General features: G+C 50.5%; 7 protein-coding genes and 1 non-coding gene across 8 annotated transcripts; 7 read left to right on the top strand and 1 right to left on the bottom strand.

Annotated features, from left to right (window-relative positions):
- Positions 1 to 1,951: 1,951 nt before the first annotated feature.
- On the top strand, positions 1,952 to 3,404 carry BCR38DRAFT_411198 (uncharacterized protein; the record flags this gene model as incomplete). Its single annotated transcript, XM_040858548.1, has 2 exons — positions 1,952 to 2,842; positions 2,904 to 3,404. 2 exons carry the CDS (start codon positions 1,952 to 1,954, stop codon positions 3,402 to 3,404), a joined length of 1,392 nt encoding a protein of 463 aa, XP_040713391.1.
- Positions 3,405 to 4,125: 721 nt separating this feature from the next.
- On the top strand, positions 4,126 to 4,591 carry BCR38DRAFT_439858 (uncharacterized protein). The gene has a single exon (XM_040860664.1). The coding sequence runs from the start codon at positions 4,311 to 4,313 to the stop codon at positions 4,473 to 4,475; it is 165 nt and encodes a 54-aa protein (XP_040713390.1). The 5' UTR covers positions 4,126 to 4,310; the 3' UTR covers positions 4,476 to 4,591.
- Positions 4,592 to 6,548: 1,957 nt separating this feature from the next.
- Positions 6,549 to 7,827, top strand: BCR38DRAFT_31706 (uncharacterized protein). The gene has a single exon (XM_040854717.1). The coding sequence runs from the start codon at positions 6,812 to 6,814 to the stop codon at positions 7,469 to 7,471; it is 660 nt and encodes a 219-aa protein (XP_040713389.1). The 5' UTR covers positions 6,549 to 6,811; the 3' UTR covers positions 7,472 to 7,827.
- Positions 7,828 to 10,141: 2,314 nt separating this feature from the next.
- BCR38DRAFT_411196 (glycoside hydrolase) lies at positions 10,142 to 11,807 on the top strand (the record flags this gene model as incomplete). Its single annotated transcript, XM_040858547.1, has 6 exons — positions 10,142 to 10,328; positions 10,395 to 10,423; positions 10,485 to 10,623; positions 10,677 to 11,024; positions 11,077 to 11,546; positions 11,613 to 11,807. The coding sequence occupies 6 exons, from the start codon at positions 10,142 to 10,144 to the stop codon at positions 11,805 to 11,807; spliced, it is 1,368 nt and encodes a 455-aa protein (XP_040713388.1).
- Positions 11,808 to 13,009: 1,202 nt separating this feature from the next.
- Positions 13,010 to 13,313, top strand: BCR38DRAFT_439854 (uncharacterized protein). The gene has a single exon (XM_040860663.1). The coding sequence runs from the start codon at positions 13,082 to 13,084 to the stop codon at positions 13,262 to 13,264; it is 183 nt and encodes a 60-aa protein (XP_040713387.1). The 5' UTR covers positions 13,010 to 13,081; the 3' UTR covers positions 13,265 to 13,313.
- A 523-nt stretch (positions 13,314 to 13,836) lies between these two features.
- Positions 13,837 to 14,945, bottom strand: BCR38DRAFT_487066 (uncharacterized protein; the record flags this gene model as incomplete). The annotated part of the gene is made up of 2 exons (XM_040864106.1): positions 13,837 to 13,938; positions 13,986 to 14,945. 2 exons carry the CDS (start codon positions 14,943 to 14,945, stop codon positions 13,837 to 13,839), a joined length of 1,062 nt encoding a protein of 353 aa, XP_040713386.1.
- A 1,796-nt stretch (positions 14,946 to 16,741) lies between these two features.
- BCR38DRAFT_t249 lies at positions 16,742 to 16,828 on the top strand. The gene has a single exon. It is a non-coding gene; the product is annotated as a tRNA-His (tRNA).
- A 1,456-nt stretch (positions 16,829 to 18,284) lies between these two features.
- On the top strand, positions 18,285 to 19,144 carry BCR38DRAFT_347742 (uncharacterized protein; the record flags this gene model as incomplete). Its single annotated transcript, XM_040856368.1, has 2 exons — positions 18,285 to 18,622; positions 18,697 to 19,144. 2 exons carry the CDS (start codon positions 18,285 to 18,287, stop codon positions 19,142 to 19,144), a joined length of 786 nt encoding a protein of 261 aa, XP_040713385.1.
- Between the last annotated feature and the right edge of the window lie 1,095 nt (positions 19,145 to 20,239).

Raw genomic sequence — 20,239 nt, 5'->3', positions numbered from 1 at the left:
ACGTGAGATGATGGAGAAGAAGACCGCCGAAGCGCGAAGGGGCTCTAAAGGAGGGACAAACGAACGTCACCCTAGCGTCGACGGTCGATGGTCGATGGGGACGTCGTTAAAAAAAGAGTGGTGCCGTCAATTGTGACAGGCCTCAAGTCCTTGATCAGAAGGAAGGCATTCCAGTTCGCAGACCAGGTGGATAGGCGCGGCGGGTCAGGCAGTGAAAGCACTACTCCGGGATGTTGGATTTTGATCAGCACGTTTTGGCTGTGCGGCAATCCCTCTTGCTGCTATCGACGTGGAGAAGGACGAGTCAAAGCATATGCAGGAAACATCCCAATTCGGATCATGGGAGGGTCTGTCGTCGTCTTGAAGTTTGATCGTCTCTCGGAGCCAGACTTTCTGTTACCAGGTGCGTGTCTCAGGCGATCGGATCGAGGGAAAGGCGAGCGCACTGGCGTCGTGTGCAGTGTGTTTTGCGAAAATCAATGACTGTAAGAGATGATACTATGTAGAGAGAGAGGGGTGTGGGAGGGGTTAGTTATTAGCCCCCTAATAAAGATGCGATAGTCGTGTTTTCAACTGAAAGAGTGTGCAACGCCTTCATCAATTCGATGAGTATCAAGTAAAGCTAAGTGAGTGGTTCTCCTGTGATGTTTCCTGCGACTCGCAGACGATGGCAATGGGTGAGGGATGTAGGTGGAAGGACACCAACGACTCCTGATAGAGGTGGCAGGGATCCTACTGCTAACTTCAAACGATAGCAAGGATGATGACATGGAGACTAATGGCCACGCGTGACAATTGGCTAGCACGCAAAATGCGGGTATACCGGACTGGGGTCTGATGGGAGTCTGATGGGAGTCTGATTGGGGCCTCGCAAGGCTTGAGTAGGACAAGGCAGGACGTGAAGGAGCATGAAGCTCAAAACAGCTTAGACCCAGTTTGAGGCCCTGGTACCTCTGGCTATTTGAGGTATGGGCCCCGTACCATGGTGAAATGAATGCAACGGCACTCGTCCATTGATTGATAAAGTACGGAGATGCATTCAAACCTTCAGAGGGCGGCAAAGCGGCCATCTCACTCAGGCTCGGCAAGTCAGCCGCGAGGGCAGACCACGATACCCATCATCGTCCCAAGATGCGGAAGAAGCTGAGACGTCGAAACATTGTGTTTGGCAGTTTGCGGCAGGGTGGTCTCTGATCTTCAGACCAAAACGGCTCCGCCCGCCTGGTTGTCACTTGGTGGGATGGCAATCTGTCTACTCGAGTTGCTGCGCATCGCCAACTAGAGAATCAAGCGCTCGTTTGCTGGCGGCTACAGATATAGCGCGCGACAAATGTTGGTTTTTCAGGATTGTCTACTTGAGATGACGAAGTCTGTCGCACTGCAACTCTACGGCTTGTTGCAGCTTCGAGCACGCGAGGTACAGGAACGACACAAACACCGAGAGGATCATTGGTTTTCATTTCGAACTTGTTTGAAACCCATATTCACAAGGGAAATATGCTGTTTGCGTCTATGCTTTGGTCATGAGCCGGTGTGGCCTGTAAATAGTCTATCCAATTAGTGAATGTCATTGTGTCTTGTCCTGATCACAAACACGTTGGGTCTTACGTCGGCTTCAGAGAAGTCATCTAAACAACTTAATTAGACATAACAACCGGGCAGCCAGGTAAGTCTGCAGTCCTGACTTCGTCTTTGTTGGCTATGCCCTCCCTTGAGTCAGAGCTTGTAGTTCAACCCCCCTGGCAGCCGTTTCCAAGACAATGCAAGCGGCGTATGGAATGCACGACGTACCTCTAGAAATAGAAGAGAAAGGCATCGACTATGTTTCCGGACTTCGAAAGGAAACGGCTTTTTCTGGTACTATTGCCAGAGTTTTGCTGTATCCTTCGCCCTCGTCTGCTCCTAGCAACACATTCACAGCAAGCCCACGGCAATGGCAACGGCGACTACAATGGATCGATATCGCGGGCTTCGTTCCGAGGACCAAGACCAAGGCGTTGTCACGTCCAACAAATATGACTTCGTTTCTCAGCTTGCCCCAGGAGTATGGAAGGTCTATCGCAAACAAGACAAGGTCGAATTCATCGCGCGCGACGCCACTGACGAGCTTCATCTGCCCAATGGTCAGAAAAGTCCCATTGTGTTCTTGCTCGATCCGAAAATGTACAACATCGGCGCACCCATCATGACCATATTGAATCACGAGAATCTCGTCAACTTTGTCGACTGGATCCAGACGTACATTAGCTGCCCCGCCAGAGTTGGAGTGCGAATGCAGCAGAAGCCTCCAAGTCACTTCCTCGTCTGGGACTTTTGCGATGCCGGCACACTCGAGAACCTCTTCCTACCGAGATATCGACCAGAACTAACGGACGATGAAAAGGAGGAACGCGAACTGCAGATAGAAGAAGCCAAAGCAGAGGGGCGTGAATATGAGGGGCCAAAGGAGAAGAACGTGTTCTTGCCCGAGTCACTCTGCTGGCATGTCGTGTGCTCCATCCTCAAGGCCTTGATGTGGTTGCATCACGGCATCCGCGATCAATACAACGCAGACACAGGGATGTCCGAGCAGCACCGTGCAGATGTGGACTGGCAGACGATATTGCACCGCGACATTATGCCATCCAACATCTTCTTCTGCCACCCGCGCGCCACAGAGACGTATGGCATGTGTAAGCTGGGCAACTTCGGCAAGGCATTTGTATCGGGTCATGTGAATGGCGTCTCGGACAACAGGGTGCCGGCCTCAGCAGGCATGGTGCGGGCAGGCAGGGACGGACACGCACCGCTGGATCAGCTGCGTTGCCTGGACAACGGTATTCCGAGATATCAACCGCCAACGGTAAGTCACTCCTGTTTCTTTCGTACTTCCTGCGGATAGCCCCACTGATAGGAGAATTTAGAGACATCGGCCGTATACAATCTCCAGCGAATACCGAGCTCTCGCAGACGTCATGCTGGCAATGATGCAACAGCCAGTTCGTAGTGCCGATGAACACGTGGCGTGGGTGCGCGACAGGGACTTCTTGAAACAGCTCCGCGACACCGACTACAGCAATCAGCTCAAGGACATGGTCTACGACCTAATGTCGTTCGATGATGGTCAACCTATGCCCACGGCCCGCCTCTATGAAAAGGCGAGGCACCAGTTTGCTGGCTTTCGAAAGCACGACAAGGAGGGCCAGGCGATGGCGATGATTGAAAGTGTACTGTCGGCCCAGTCTTTTCAGGAGGCCAGGAAAAAAGAGCACAATCTTATGTTGAACAGCTTGACTGGTCGCGTTCTCGAGAAGCAGGACGCCAAAGTGGATGAATCGCCGAACGAGGAGCGGAAGGGTATTCTGGATGAGATAGCGGCTTTCGTTGATCGTTTCGAGAAGCAGTATGAGGAAGTGAGCGAGTGAGTGTACTTATGTGGTAGCTCCGTGGAGTTGTTAGGCGCCGTATGAGATGGGTTGACTGGACCACTCCCGACGATTCAAGTTCAATGCGCTTCCATATGGATATTGCCATCATTCAAAGATTGCATGTGGTAAACAACGTAGCATCCCTTGTCAATATTTGTTCTTCCTCGAGAGCCGGTGTTTTTGTATGCAGAGCGAACCTCCTCGGAGACAATGCCGGTCGACTGAGGTCTGAATATGGAGAACTAGAAATTGTATCTTCTCGCTTCTTGTATGATGGATACCCCCGTACTTCGGCATTCAATTGTTTTTTTACCTTGTCAGGTCGTTTACAAGCTTGGACGTCAATGTTTCAAATACTGTGCGCTAACATGAAGTTTGCAATGCATTGCATCAGTATATCCATGGTCATCCAGTGCTGCATTTGTTTCTACGGGTGTCCGGGTCACAATCCGGGCCCCTTCTGAACTGAAACGCGGAGGTTCAACCTCATACGGATCATGTCCATTCACTCAGAGCTATTAGCCAGCTCAAATTGATCAATCTTCTCACGTGCACTGCACGGAGTAATCGGAATCTCACACATTGTAATCAAGTCGATCTGCTGAATAGTTCAAGACATAAACGTAGCGACCTATATCTTCGAGACACCCTCGTAACTATAGTACAGACTAAAGATTTCACTATTGTTAGGTTCAAGCGGTACTAGTTTCACACCTAAATTCCCTATTTTTATGTACTATAACTTCGCAAATATATATAATATAATACTACACGACCCGGTGCTCTATATGATAGCCCTGGTCTTAGTCGATGGCATACTCCTGAGCAAATCTACGAATTGTTATACTAACCGACTCCGACCAGCCTATCTTCTACGATAATAAATATGTATATAGCGTCCAAATGTCCCTAGAGAAGGCTCTTACGTATTCGAAAAGGCGTAACTATTTGATCCGTCTGGGTCGACCCTTAGTGTATGCGAAGATGCTCGAATTCTATGATATTCTTCGTAGGTCTAGTAAGAAACTCATCGGTAAGAATTTCTATCGCCTGTACCCAAACCGATAAGCGACTAACTTATTTACTAGGGTATAACGAAACCTCGAATAGTCTAGCTGCGTAAACCACTAAAGAGTCTGTAAGGGTTTGTGCTAGTAAGTAAGTCCTGCTGCGGAGTCCTTTAGCAATAATATCGGGGTCTGACGTATGGAGTATCGGGCTCTGGGTAACTGAAGTATTCGAGTAGGGTAACTGGGAATAGAGTCGTCAAGGCAGTTTGCCTCACCAATGGGTTAGATTGATGCTTAGATTGATCACTGAAGTAGAGACTGTCTATCTATGAAATGCCTGGGAGTCCTGTCCCTTATATATCCGTCTCTCCTTCACTGATCCCCACTTGGATATGTTGGATATGTAGCGATCCACATATCTACCCCTGTAGGTCACGTGACCTGTCGGTCTTTTCCTTTCTCCGATGCGGGGTCCCGTGATCCTAGCGTCTGTATCCACCTGGCCTGCCAACGGGCCTGTAATGTTGGTCTAGGGCCAACGGTTCGTAACATAGGGATACTTACCCCGGACGAGCGGAATAAGCTTATAGGGCACCGCCTTAGGGACTCGTCGATATATGTTCGGTACTATGTATCGAATTTCCTTGATACAGACATATAGTCTATTATCTTTGGAAGCGACCTATAATCCGATCTCGTGTATTTTATAGGCCGGCTTTTACGTTACAGTGAAGCCCTAACAGAGCTTACTAACCAGCAGAAGTTTAAAGTGTATAATGACATAGGACTGGTTACTGATAAGAGAGAAGTAATATCATAGTAGAGATTAAGCTTCACGGCTACGCTAACTAGACGGCTGCTAAGGGAACCCTAGGCGAGCGGTATGAAGAATTCTCATTATAACATAGACTCCCTGTAGGGCGAAGCGCCACGTGCAATTATGTGATGCAGAGGCTATCGTTAGCCGTTGATTCCCCACTCCTCGCGGGAAGTGGGTAGCATGATACCATGTAGCACTCGATTCCTTATATTATAGGGCTGTTGGATTAGCAGACTACACCTCAGGACTCAAAGGATAGGATCATATCCTTCACGGAACCTAACTGATGCATGACCCTAAGGGGGGTCACCCTGTAGCTATAGATAAGATAAGATAGACAGCCCAAGACTTCGGCCAGCCAGATAGCTAGCTAACCAACGCTTCCCAATACGCACACTTTACACACCGTATGCACTCGCATCACTAACCCTTGTTTCAGTCAAGTCGTGGTAAGAGCTAATAATTTCAATGTACCCACATGGCTCTGAACTAAGTAATATGAAAACTAGCTTTCTCATGGCGGCTTCTACAAGCTGTTCTTAGAAGGTAAAAATTTCCATCAGTTGGAGATTATAAACAGTCGTTGTAAGAAGTATTTGATTGCCTAGAGCATATATTGGTAGGTGCTGATTTTACTACATATTGTCTCCCATGATTTTCAGCAGTTCAGCCTTTGATGACTGATGCGAGTGCATATGGGGTATAAAGTGTGTGTATTGGGAAGCGTGGTTTGACGAGCTGGCTGGCTGGCCGAGGGGGTGAGCTTGGAGTGATTGAACCAAAGGGATGTGAAAATAGACTCTGGAACGATTCGAAGACAGCAAGACTTTTGTGACCAACAGGAAAACGGACGTACCGGTGGGTGTCAAGGATTAGCAGCCTCAGTTAGCAATGGAACCGCCATTTTCCGAGTAGGAAACCGCCTAGTGCTACGGCCATTCCACGGAGCGTATTTTAGGGAAAAGTATGCGACTCGCCAATAAACTACGCTAGTCTTATTGAAATGAGGTTTAAATTAGCGTTATCATGAATGCTGAGAACCAACGTATTTACATAGGGCCCTTGAATAAAAGGTATACTAGAGTATACAGGCTGTACTAAGATTATCAGTGACCTTCAAAAGGTGAGCCGCTAAGTTTACGAGCTTAGCCCACTGAGTAGAGGACGTCGGACGAATTAAGCTTCGCATGCCCTGGCTCTGTTAGGCCAATTTGATTTGACCAGTCCACTGAAACTGAGCGCCCGGGCCACTAAAGGTGAGACTACGCCACAGCTGAGTGAGCCGTCTCTTTTCGACACCTCGAAGGTTCACTCCAAGGCATCAGCTCGGTCCAGGCAAGCAGCATTCCATTTATTGGATTAGAAGCAACGAATCGATCAGATCGAGGTCGCGAATACCCTATCCTTCAACTCCCGTAATACAACAACATCGGATCAACCTCTGCATTGCGACTGCATAACACACTCATCCGAAGTATTGCACCAATCCTACAAGCAATACACAATTCACTCACTCGACTACTTTGGTGTATACTTATCGACAACGGGCCGGATTGGCCGGTCTACACACCAGGATGTCACTCTCTGCGCCATCGCCTCCTCTCCTTCTCACGAAGCGATTGACATCCTTCCTCCGATCGAATCTCTCCCCTCAGATCCACACGGCACTCCTGGCCACCCTCTCGGGCAAGTTGTTGGCGCACGCCTCCGCACAATCAGTAAGCATCCTACGAACACAATGCACCATCGCATCCTCGATATGGGCAGTCTACTCAGCACCGGCGGCGCGCGAAGCTATACCAGAGGCAATACCGCCGCATTTCTCCTCCATGTCCCATCGGGATCCCACGCCTAGCGCCGTCACGATACAGCTCACCGGTGCCGTTTTGGTAGTCCGCAAGCTTCGCTGCGGACTCTTGTTCATTTGCATTGGGCCAGCGCCGGAAGGGGCTGAGCAGGAAGCATCAACACAATCTCATGGTCAGGCAGTGCAAACACCACAACTCACGGGTGATGCACTCCCCATACCCACAGTGGGATCCCCGTCCGAGGTGGAAAGCGTCACTAGTGTTGGGGCTGCAACAACGACCAGTGTCACTACTACGGCCAGTATCAGCACTGCTGGAGCTGTCTTGATGCGCCGGCAGACTGAAGAACTTGCGAGGTGGCTCGACGATAAGCTGGGGGGTCTTGGTATTCCTGACGAGGGGCCCGGGATGGAAGGGAGGCAGTGAACTGGCCTTCAGTCACCACGCCTCGTGGGCCACAATATCGGTGTCAGGTGAACGGTAGGAGGGCATGAAAAAAATTCACTCGCTTGGTTATTGCAGGAGGCTAGACAAATGGCCACCTCCGGACTTTCCACAGACGAGAGCTGGGTTTTCTGCTTGGTGAGCACCTCCAGGGTCAAAATACCTGCTGTTGTTCACTCAGTTAAGGGGCGAAGGGGCGAGGGAGTGTCACAAAATCCAAATCTTTGAGACTTGAACATCAAGTCGGATCACACACTCAAGGAGTATAGGCGTTCAAGATACCATATAAATGTTTTTACGGCTACATTCAAACCATATGCTTTCATATTCTCGTATTTGGCAGCTCAATATCGCTCACAATTTCGAGGCCCCTCAATCCCGAGCTTCCAAGGCGGAGAGAAACATATACCTGTACCTCGTACCTTGAAATTTCGGTAGAGCTGGGCATGATACAACAACATACCCGCTGCTCCTATCGATAGTCTGTTTACCAGTAGTAACTGGCGTATTTCGCCAGTGGTTTTACTACTGGAGCCCGGCTGTTTTAAGGGGAGGGAGGAGGGAGTGCGATGGTTCTACCCACTGGACGTATCACACATAAATCAACGGACACACCATTCAAAGGTCGCGAAGGTCGGAACATGTTGTTATCGAGAAATAACACGAGGGAAACCACATGACGCCTAGTGCCCCATGTCCCATGCTGTCCAGCCTCAGGGAAGTCGGCAGTCAGTCTTGGCTTGGGCTACCTCGTTTCAAGCTCCACGCCTCGGAGAGCTTAGCCTGAGCTTGTTCTCAGCTACTACTTGGACCTCTCATTTGACGTACCGTTTTGGCTGTAGCATGACATCCCAAATGCTCCAAGCCTGCACATTTCGGATGCACTGGCTATATGTGCTGTTCCACTTCTTTCCCCATGCTATTATCAAAAGGGGTTCGAAAGTTGTTCGTTCCGAATGCTACGCAAATTTCTTGCCCACATCGCACGGAACCAAAGTCGGATAGCTAGAGGCTAAAGGCAGATCTTAGTACAATATGCCTCAAACGCACAAGACCCTCCTTGGGACGATTACGTTGGTCGGTCGCCATTGAAGCTGCGTAGATAACGAAGAAGCTGTAGCCACTACCGACAAATCATTTCCTGACATGTCCGGTGCAGCGTACGCGTCAACTAAAGCAACACGGCAGCGTGTGAATCCGATTCGGTCATCAAGTGACGATACTTTATCCGGAAACTTGGCGCCGAGATGCTCCTATCTCCAGCAACATGTCATGGACATCGGCCCACTCTGCTCTAGAGAAGAACCATCTCATCTGTTGTAGTGGTGATGGTTGCTCTCAATCCCCAAGTCTGCTGATTTCGCGGCACTTTTAGTTCCCCAGGTCTACAGTGAGGGGAATCCTTGCATGGTTCCGAGAGTCTCAGCCTTCGCCCCCCAGACATAGTGTTCAAGGTGGGCGTCTGGTTCGCGACTTTAGCCGCTATAGCCAGGCTCCGAAGGTGATTCTTCACGGCGGCCATTCCGAAATTATGACGTGGTGATCATCCTGATACTCTGGCCGCGCGGAAAGGATTCCAGTGCCTCGGTGGAAACAGGAGGAGTAGAAGATATGCGGTTCTGGATGCCAAGAGCACTTTTTTTATGCGAAACTTTGTCGCAACGTGCCATATATTCCTCATCAAGGATCAGCAGTGATTATACCAGTCTTGGCAGCTTCTGGACATAAGCAGTTACAATATATGTTGAGCGCCCCCACTCAGATTTCCCCACGATCTTCCGGCCCTTTATTACCGTGGCAGACGGCGTTCCTGCGTAGCTACATATCAGGTGCGCATCCAATACACTTGACTTACTTCATTGATAGGGTTGGGCGACCAGGGCAGACATATTTCACACGTGCAGAAATTGCCTCCTGGTTTCGCATTCAGCCAGTTCTATGGCCAGCCATGCCTTGAAGGCGAAGCTTTCGTTGGGTTTTCCCAGATCTGTTCCTGGCGCCCGAGTTGGTATCGGGGCTTTAGAATTGAAGGTTAAGCATTGTTTCATCATACTAGTACACCTACAGGACAAGCAGATCCCAGTCATGCGTTCAGGACAAGACTTGAGGCGCTTTCTTGGTGCAACGAATATTAACTTGGTGCCTGAAACTTATATACCCTTGATGAGGCACCGGATTTCCCAGGAGATTTCTTGTGTGTAACAGGGTTCTCCATGGGGAACGCATGCCGCTCACGGCATATAGCCTAGCGACATAATCGATATTGCATGGTCTGGAGAAGCCGCATGCTGGATCCGCTATTTGCTTCCGTGCCGCATGGTTGGATAGCCGAGATCCACACCACTTCATATAGTCACAGGCGATCATTGTAGCCCTCGACGCGAGACGAGACGAGATGTCACGGCAAGCAGGCCCAACTTACCGTGAACGGCAGCGGGGCAATATCGTCTAGAAGGACCATGGATATCCACGCCCGAAATCCCTATTGGGAAAGGGTTCGAGAAGTTAGCCGTGGGGAGTTGGTCTCGATCTTTAGCTATATAATACGAACGGAAGGTTGGACGATTTCAGATTCTGGATTCCTAACCATGTCGCTCTCTTAGCATACCAACTCAGTTCCTCGGTACCTTGTATACCCCTGTCGTCATCATCATGCTTTCCAAAATTGCAGTTCTGGGCGCCTTGCTGGCTGTGGGCAATGCCCAGCAGGTTGGTACCCAGAAGACGGAGACTCACCCCAAGATGACTTGGAAGAAGTGCACTGCGCCTGGTTCTTGCTCGACTGTCAACGGAGAGATCACGGTCGATGCTAACTGGCGTTGGCTGCATGATAAGGCAGGTAAGTTAACATTCTTCTGTGTCGGAAGCAAAGGCTGTCTCGAATAGTACTGATACGATGGGTCAGGCTACACTAACTGCTACACTGGCAACGAGGTAAGCCACTATACTACACTTTCCTCCAACAAGACGCCACACAAATATTGATGCCATGCAGTGGAACTCGAGCATCTGCTCTGATGCCGAATCTTGTGCTAGCAACTGCGCTGTGGACGGTGCTGACTACACGGGAACCTACGGCGCGAGTACCAGCGGCGACGCGCTGACGCTGAAGTTTGTCACCAAGAGCACCGATTGTGAGTTCCCTACGTACCCATAGCGGGTGTGGGCACTTGCTGATTGTTTCTAGCCACCAACATCGGATCGCGCATGTATTTGATGGCCGATGCCGACAAGTACCAGATGTTTACGCTGCTTGATAACGAGTTCACCTTCGACGTCGACTTGTCCAAGCTGGGATGCGGCCTGAACGGGGCGCTGTACTTCGTCTCCATGGACGAGGACGGTGGCAAATCCAAGTACTCGACCAACAAGGCCGGTGCGAAGTACGGAACAGGTTACTGTGACGCTCAGTGCCCTCGTGATCTCAAGTTCATCGATGGGAAGGCCAACTCGGCACAGTGGAGCCCCTCGACCAATGATAAGAACGCCGGAGTCGGGCAGATGGGCTCTTGCTGCTCTGAGATGGACATCTGGGGTAAGCAGGCCACCGTATTCTGGCAGAAGCTGTTAACTAACCCAAGTCACAGAGGCCAACAGCATCTCCACCGCCTTCACTCCCCACCCTTGCACGACGGTGGGCCAGCACGCCTGCGACGGGGACGCATGCGGGGGAACCTACTCATCCACCCGTTACGCGGGTGACTGCGACCCCGACGGCTGTGATTTCAACTCGTACCGCCAGGGTGTGACCGACTTTTACGGTCCCAGCATGACGGTCGACACGACCCAGAAATTCACCGTCATCACGCAGTTTATCAAGGGCGCCGACGGCAACCTTGAGTCCATCAACCGCTACTACCAACAGGGCGGCAAGACTATTGCCAACTCGGACTCGACCATTGCGGATACTTCGGGCAACAACATCAACTCGAAGTTCTGCACAGACCAGAAGAAGGCGTTCGGGGACACTGACAACTTCGCTGCCAAGGGCGGACTGGCCCAGATGGGCAAGGCGCTCTCGAGCGGGATGGTCTTGGTTATGTCTCTTTGGGACGATGTGAGTCGTCCCTTATGCGATTCTTGACTTGATATCAGAACATGAATGCTGATGGATAAACTACAGCACTATGCCAACATGCTCTGGCTCGACAGCACCTACCCGCTCGACAAAGACGCCTCGGCCCCGGGTATTCCCCGTGGAAGCTGCGACACTGGCTCGGGCGTGCCCGCCGATGTCGAGGACAAGCAGGCCTCTGACACCGTCATCTACAGCAACATCCGCTTCGGACCCATCAACTCTACTTTCACCACTTCGTAAGATGGACAGCACGAAACATTGTTGTCCAAGTCAAGAACGACCGAAGGTGTTGCTTTCACGGAAGCCATGTGAAGTACTTGGACTCGGCATTTTGTACATAAGAGGAGACAAGGTGCATTGTGAGCTGGAAGGGAGGCTGTGGGCAAAATGTCATTAAAGGTAGAGATTTAGTTCTTGCATATATGTTTACACCAATATTTGGGTCCTTCATGACGGAAATAGCGAAGATGAAGTGTTAGACCTTTTGAAAAACATGCAAGTCGAAGATTTCATCCAGTGAGTGCAGAGCGATACTGCCAGCCTTTGACCTTTGCCTCTCGACGGTACGAATTCCCCGACTTCGACACCGGAAATGTGCTGTACCTTACGGGCCGCACCACCATCCTCTTCGCAGACACAGCAGCCGCTTACTTGCCGCACACGAAACTGGCTGTGAAAATCGACGTTGAAGAAGCGAGCTTCGTAAAAGATGGGCTGCCGTTCCGGAGGAGTGTGATTGATTATTTGCCCTACAATCCGCCCGTCCGCCGTCTACTCAGTGAAAAGGGGTCTGTCTCCATGCCAGCAGAGACTGAACCCTCTGCAATCACGGCCGCCGTACTGATGAAGCGCGAAGTCGTCACTCCCAGCATATCTCGCTTCGTCTTCAAACTCAGCCCCACCAACGACAAAAGGGGCCACATAATTCCGCTGCGGGCCTGGCATCTGGGATAGCACGTCACCCTGGACTTTGGCCCTGAACTTGATTATGGGTGGTCGCATATGCGCGATTCTGATCCGCAGAGCTTAATGATGATTATGTGAGGACTTTTACGGTCAGTGCGCCGCTTGACAGAAACGCTGTTGATGAGAATGGTATGGTGAAAGAAGGCGTTGAGCCGGAGATCGAGATCACGGCCCGGAAATACGGTCCTGTGACGGGTTTGCTCTGGAGGTGGAATTTGAGGGTCCCGCTGGAGATACCGGTTTTGGGATTTGGGGAGAGGAGGGATTTAGGATACCGGTATCGTTGAAGAATCAGGATAGGAGACGAGGCGAGGAAGGACAATATGTTCGTTGCTGGCGGGGTGGGGATTACACCGTTGATGGCGCAGCTGAAGGGGGTACTGGAGGCCCCGGGGGCCAGCAGTGGTAGCGCAACCTTGAAAGTGCTGTGGAGTCTGAGGGCGGAGGACTTAGCACTTGCAGTACATGTGGTGGAGAAGAACAAAGATTTGGGCAAGATCACCACACTCTTCGTTACTGGGGATGTTGATACAAAGAGTAGGGATACGATGAATAGACTGGAGAGTTTAGGGGCTCATTTAGTCGAAAGACGGATGACGAGAGATGATATTCTGGCAGTGGGCCAGCGAGAAAAGAGGAGATTATACTGCTGTACAGGGCCGGACCTGATGAAAGCGCTGCTGGAGTGGACCAAAGGGGAGGATGTGGTGTTTGAGAGCTTTGAGTATTAGATAAAATGCGTACATTGTAGAAGAGGGTTAGCGGGGAGAAAAGAACACCCATCAGATGACTCCTTACGTTTCCAAGTTCTGGGTATATAAAAGAATGAGCCCTTCTCGGAGAGAATACTGGCCGTATGATACCATATTAACCAGCCCCTAGCAGGAAAGCACTGATATTGAAGAGGAAGCGCATAATAAATCTGAACTTAACGTAATTGAAGTTAAACGCCTTCCCCGCTAACTGTGTTTCCTACACTTATTGATTAGGTATCCCGGATCGTTTCGTGTGGCGGCGGTTTACAGACTGCCGGGCTTTTGCTACATGCAATGCAAACCACTTTGTTCGGTGATGAGATTGTACAGACAAGCGCCAGTCATTAGCTTACTCAATCCTCCATCTCCAATTTGCTAACTGTTTCAGACGCCTCTAACTTGGTAATCCAACGACCTTGCTAGCTTTAATATGACCAGCCTTATGCTGTATACCGCCCAATTCAAGAGGCGTTTCGCATATTAACACCAGCTGGGTCACAAAAACATCGACTCGGTTTCGTCATATACATCCTATGTAGCCTCATATGTTATAAATGTGTCCAATCATCATCGCTGTTCTCATCATCGTCGTTGCGGTTTTGTGCTGGACGACCTTCAGTTAGGATGTCTTCTCTTTCACGACTCGACACCTGATCATATGTTAGCCTGGATATTTTCATAACAAGAGGAAATTTACTTCATGGAGAGTCAGCTGGTCCACAAGCACGCGCAACTCTCGCAGTTGGTCAGCTAACGCGGTTGCAGATACTCCACCTGCAGTTGCTTCATCGCCATCATCGTCGAGCCCGACACTGTAAGGATAGCGAGGGCTATATCTATTCCCCGACCCAGAATCCACCGAGCTAGCCCCGTCCCTCAATCCCTGAAGCCCTGCCGCCAGCTGCTTCTTTAGTAATTCCCTCTCTCGAATAAGTCTCTGGACATGACTATTCGAATCGTGCAGCAGCGCATCCTGCTCGACCAGCCGGTCCTTCAACCTATTAACCTCGCCCATCTTCCCCTTATCCACCATCCCAATCCGTGCCATCTCCTGCCCCTTAGCCCGATTCACCACCGACCGCCTTAAATTCGTCTCGTACTCGCGCAACGCTTGTAAACCATCATTCACACCCGGATAGTACGTCTGCAGGGAGCTGCCGAGCTTCAAGCAGGGCTGTAGCACGTAGGCCGAGAGAGTGGACTCGGCCGTGGCGATCAGGTGCTTGTTCTCCTTGGCCAGGGTAATCATCTTGCCCGACACCTCGAGGCAGAACTGCGCGTTGTTGTGGATCATGCGCCTGAGGTTGTTGATGCGCTCCGCGAGGTCCTGCTGGCTTTCGTCGGGCCACCGAGGGACCTCGGCCGCGTCGATAGCGATGGCGTCGGCATCCCAAGACTCATTTTGATGTCGGGATTGGTGTTGGTCAGATGACGGGTGGAGCGGCACTTCGGAATAGCGCTTCCTGGGATTGAACCGCGGAATGGTGCGGCGGCGTATTGGCTTTGGTGAAGCTGGTGAAGCTGGTGGAGGTTCTTCTAAGCCGATATTATTGGAAGAGATATCCAGGTCGCTGATTTGGCTTTCTGCAAGCAGGAGGCCGGGAAACAGGGCTTCACTGTCCTGGCTCAGGGCCTCGTCGCTGAAGAAGCCGTCCATGGCTAACGATGTACCAGATAATACGCAAGTAGCAAGCAGCAAAGCCAAACAACAAGAAAAAAGCCAGGTTGATGTGTAGAGTTCTGTTCGAAATTGTACCGTGGTGGTCACCACAGTGGTGTTGTGGCGCTGGGAGCGTGCTCGTGTGCTCAATGACGCAGGTCAGGTGTATCCAGTCAATCCAGCATCTCAAGGAAATCTATTCTACTTTCAAGGTTCCTTGTTTCACCGCCGAGGTCGGATAACTTGGAGAGGGAGTTGCTGATTGAGCAGATCTGTTCAATTCAATTGATAGGCTGTGTTAGGCTCTGGAGCCGGGCAAGTAGAGTTCGCCCCAAGATGTGGCTGTTGTGGGATATGCTTCCAGGCATTGCAGCCTGGCGGGCGGTTGGTTCGCCTCACCCTCGCAGCCTTAGTTTGTGGTAAGACGGCCCTGATGACGCGCACCGACCTCTTGTGAGACATGAGAATGCATTGTGAGTGTGAGTCCTCAGGGAGAATTTACAGAAGCATGCAGATTGGAGAAGATCATAGAGAAGGAAAGTGACTTGAGTGTAAGTTGCAGACGTCCGTTCGCGGAAATGCGACTGATAATAATCATTTTTAGTACCATGGACTATCGACGACCCCAACCGACCAAAACCAACCAAAACCAAGCACATGGATCCTATAGGTGAAGGTATGCTTGCAATGAGCTAGAAATGGCCCTGATTTCGCAACCATCGGGTTCTGTAAGTCGAGCACCATGACTACTTCAGTGATAGGGCCGGGCTCCCATATGTAAGTGGTAGGTTATGTATTAGCAGTCGCAACGATAAAGTACTCTATGCTTGGTTGATATGCCATATTCACATCTGGATATGAATGAATACTTTAGACCCTCTTCCGACGCCCCCTTACATACTCAACTACCCTTACCCATTGAAGTCGCACACGCAACTCCATGGATAGCGTGACTCCCTCGTACGGTAAACCGTCAAATGGGAGTTAGGATAGCAGCAATGAGACAACATCGGGAAGCCGGTCTGCATTTGTATCGGTATACGCTGACAGCCTAATCTTCACAACAGGACCGAGCATCCATCATAGCCATCCGCTCATTTGTGAACAACAACGTCGCTAAATGGCGGCCAAAGCGGATGCACAGCGCTCGAGATTGGCGCATCATTCCGCCTCTCTTGGCCTCGACCCATTCACATTTGTTCCCGTTTGTTCTGGGGCAAAACGGTAAGGCATTGGCCCAATGTGCCCTGGCGGTCATGTAGACCTATTGGTCGTGGAGTCGAGGCTGTTGTCGTCTTACTACATAGCACGTGCTGTTGGTTCATAACAAGCGAATCATTGCAGATTCCGCGGAAGGCTCAACAGCTGAGAGTGTCGCGCACGGCTGTCTCCCGGGATAGAGACGTCTTGAGGTTTTAGGGTACGCAGCCGACGATGCCCGGAATAGTCCCTAGGTCTTGCGGCGAATGGTTATAAGAGGAGGTTGCTGAGGAAAAGTCTTAGCTACGGGATGCCTGCCTCCTGCCATTCAAGTAACTGACTAAAGTAAACTGTACGGCGACCCCGGAATGCTGATTTCCACTGTGACAAGCGTACCGGCCGGTGCCGTGGTCCGTCTAGCACCGGGTTGAATTATGTGTCATACCTGGGCAAAGTTTTTCTCGTGAGCAAGCTTCAAATCGAGAGTGGGTTTATTATGTCTTGCTCGTCAGTCTCCGCCCTCTTGCACGACATAAGCTACAACAAGTCGCGATAGTTTCAACAAATGAGACCCATCAAACACATGGCAAATAGGTGTTATAGTATAGTGGTCAGTACAACACGTTGTGGTTTCGCATCGTGAAACCGTGTAGACCCCGATTCGATTTCGGGTAACGCCATAACTTTTGCAGTTCTTCTTGGCATGCCGGGATTTTTGCGAGGTTGTTTTTGAGTATATGCATACAAGCTACCAACCATCAATACGACATTTGTGTTTGGGTTCCCTATTCCACTGAACATTATCATTGCTTATAATTGGGAGCAAGACAAAATCACGCATGATCTAATTGAGTCTGAAGGACTACACAGAAATCAAAAGAGATTCGCCAACCCACAACTTCACAAACTCTGCTTCAGGATACACAGCCACCTCTGGTTCTCATTGCATCGCAATATGTAACATTACGCACAATAACGAGGATGTCGCAATAAAGCGAGACAGTGACAACTCTAATCTAAGGGAAGCATCAAGAAGCTGTTCAGCGTTGATTGTGCTGCATGGGAATTTGGATTCCCAACTTTGTATACTGAACGCCGCTAATGGTTGATGGTCCGAACTTGAGCTCAAAGGCTCGACCAGTCCAGAATTGACGATGAACAGCCGACTGCCATGCCAAGTATGGGTATTGGAGCTTCGTGTGTTTCCAAACGTCCAGGATTGCCTGGTAAAATATTATGCTGCAAATCCCGTCTGAGCCAACAAGCATCGAGCCAACCCAACCCCGGACAAGAGCTCGCAAATTTCTCCATTACGCAAGCGGGGCAACTGCACCCCTCTGTGCGGCCCCTCTCCAGTATTGCCGCCGGTTCTCTTGCGTTTTGCGGTTGCGAATTGCAAGTGACCAACGACAATTGCTGCTTGAGATGATGAATAATTACCTAACAGAGGAAATATCACTGTTACCAGACAGTATCTAAGATCTAAGTACACGAGCTGAAGTAAGCTTATGCGAAAAATGGGGGGGGGGGGGGGGCGGTAAAAGTTGATATGGTAGCCAAACCAGCTGTTCTTTGTCTCCCCTCTTCTGCCTGACGCCACCTTGTTGCGTACCACGACAGGGCAGGCCTGTCAAGAAGACTGTGCGGCCTCAGATCTTCAAAAGCTACAACCCAGTTGCCAGGCTTGCCAGGCAGGTACAGCACTGCAATACAAATAGTCCAGAACATTGGGCCCTCTACCTCTACTGGAGCCACTGCGTTAGGCCTTTCCCTCCTTCTGCCTATTACCTTCTGAGTCTTTATTACTTGCTGTTATTTCTCCGAGGGCCAACCCAAACCGAGAAAATCAGACAATTTGCGGACACCAGCATCACCATACAGTTTACTTGTGCATCTACATTCGACAGCTTTAATAAGAAAGGTCGTCCTTATCTTATCTAGCCAATTGCACTGCATTGCAACAACCGCTTTTGCATGTCGCCGACCACGAAGCTGACCTCATCGTCATTGCATCTCATACCTTGCTTCCCAGCCTCGGCATCTCCAAGGTGCCGTCCAATTACCGCAATGGCCTCCGAATCTAGCCACGACACGACACAAACTTCAGACGCGCAATCATCAGTGCAATCATCCTCAATGTCGCTAGAGAATTACCACTTCCCGTCCTCGCGGCTGCAAACCACCGATGTCGAAGCCGGCAAGATCCCGCTGGTGCTCGTCGCTTGCGGCAGTTTCTCGCCCATCACTATCCTGCACCTGCGCATGTTCTCGCACGCCTACGACTATGTTAAGGCCAACACGAACTTCACCGTGGTAGGCGCATACTTGTCGCCTGTGAGCGATGCATACAAGAAAGCGGGGTTGGCTTCCTCAACCCACAGGTTACGGATGGCCGAGTTGGCCGCGGAGGAGATCAACAACACAACAGACTTCCTGATGGTGGACGAATGGGAGGCAGTACAGCCAGCCTATATGTAGGTTTCTCTTCAGCGACAGCAAACTGATGCTCGCGCACAATGGGACCCTGGAATTCGCTGACATGTTCAAGGCCGACCGCAAAGGTGTTAGATCACTTCGAGCATGAAATCAACGACGTCATTGGCGGTGTAGAAAATACCAACGGCCAGAAACAACCAGTCAGGATCGCACTCCTCGCCGGAAGCGACCTCATCCAGACCATGAGTGCACCCGGAGTCTGGAGTCAAGACGACCTAGCCCACATCCTAGGCAAGTACGGCGCGTTTGTGATTGAAAGAGCCGGTACCGACATTCAAGAAGCGTTAGGCAGTCTCAAGGAATGGGAAGACAACATCTACTATATTCCACAGTTGATCACCAATGAGGTCTCGTCCACCAAGATACGACTTGCAATTAAGCGCTGGATGAACATCGACTACCTCGTGCCGGCTACCGTCGTCAACTACATCAAGGAGCACGGCCTTTACCAGGATGAAGATGGTTCGGCCACGGCCAAGCTGAAGGGCAATGCTCGGTAGTATGGGGCAAAGGACAGGCTTCTACGGCTACCCCGCTGGGGCCATAGGCAATTTTCGAAGCTGTAATTGTGACTCGAACTCAACTCACTAAATCTACCAGGGCAAACCACGCCCGTCCGACATCGGAATGGCATGGGTTTGGAGACTGCCCGCAGAGGAACTCTACAGGTAGACGCGAGTGATCCACGGAGCCGCACACAGGCATTTTAGCGTTTTGGCAGTGCCAAGCTTTTCCTGGGTGAGAGGGTTGTCTTTGCCGCGACGAGTTTGGACAAACTTGGACATTGATGCGAATCCCTGAAAACCGAATTGGTGATATACCGCTCACTTTTTCAGAGGGTCGATCTGTGCAGACCTCGGATGAATGATATTTTTTCATTTTTTAAAAACACGTTGGCGTTTCTTGTCTTTTATCTATTTTGCAGTGATGCCTTGAATGGCATCGAGAAAGCGACTGTAGGATGGTGACGGGGTGGCTGCTTAGTCGTCTTAGCGCTTTGCATTATACTCCCCTCCCTTTTCACTAGCCCTTTGGCGGCGCATTTGATGAGGTTTACTGCTGACCGACCAGGACTAGATAAGGGTTTCGATAAATAGATTACAGCCAATGGAAGGTCATGATGAATCATTTCTCGCAAGTTGAAGCTCACCGTGAGGCCCCCGGTATGCAAGCTTGCGCTCAAGCTTTTCTGAGTGTTGGCACAATTAGCCATATTGATCCGGAGTGAACCTTTCGAATCCGACGTGCCGGAGCTCTCTAGCTAGTGCCGCCATACGAGGCCGGCTTCTCTCAGTCATCGTTCGTTCTCATCAAAAGTCTTTGTGTTATCCTGTACGGTACTGGGCCATGTCCTTCTGGAGAACAGTGTTCGTACTATGCAGCCACTGGCTTATCATACCTAGGTAATCTCGACATCTGAAATACAGCCGACGATGTGGAGCTTATTTAGTTGCTACCCATGATCGCCTAACATCAAGAGACACATATGACAAGAACCTCCGTACCTTCACGGTACGTCTGCCTCGCGAAGCTCCTGTGTTCATGTCAGAGCCTCACTCAGCGCTGTTACAGCCGGCCAAACCACAGCAAGTGAG

The sequence above is a fragment of the Pseudomassariella vexata genome, assembly GCF_002105095.1.
Source record: "Pseudomassariella vexata strain CBS 129021 chromosome Unknown BCR38scaffold_10, whole genome shotgun sequence".
Taxonomy (NCBI): Eukaryota; Fungi; Ascomycota; class Sordariomycetes; order Amphisphaeriales; family Pseudomassariaceae; genus Pseudomassariella; species Pseudomassariella vexata.
This window is presented reverse-complemented; position numbering and strand designations above follow the sequence as displayed.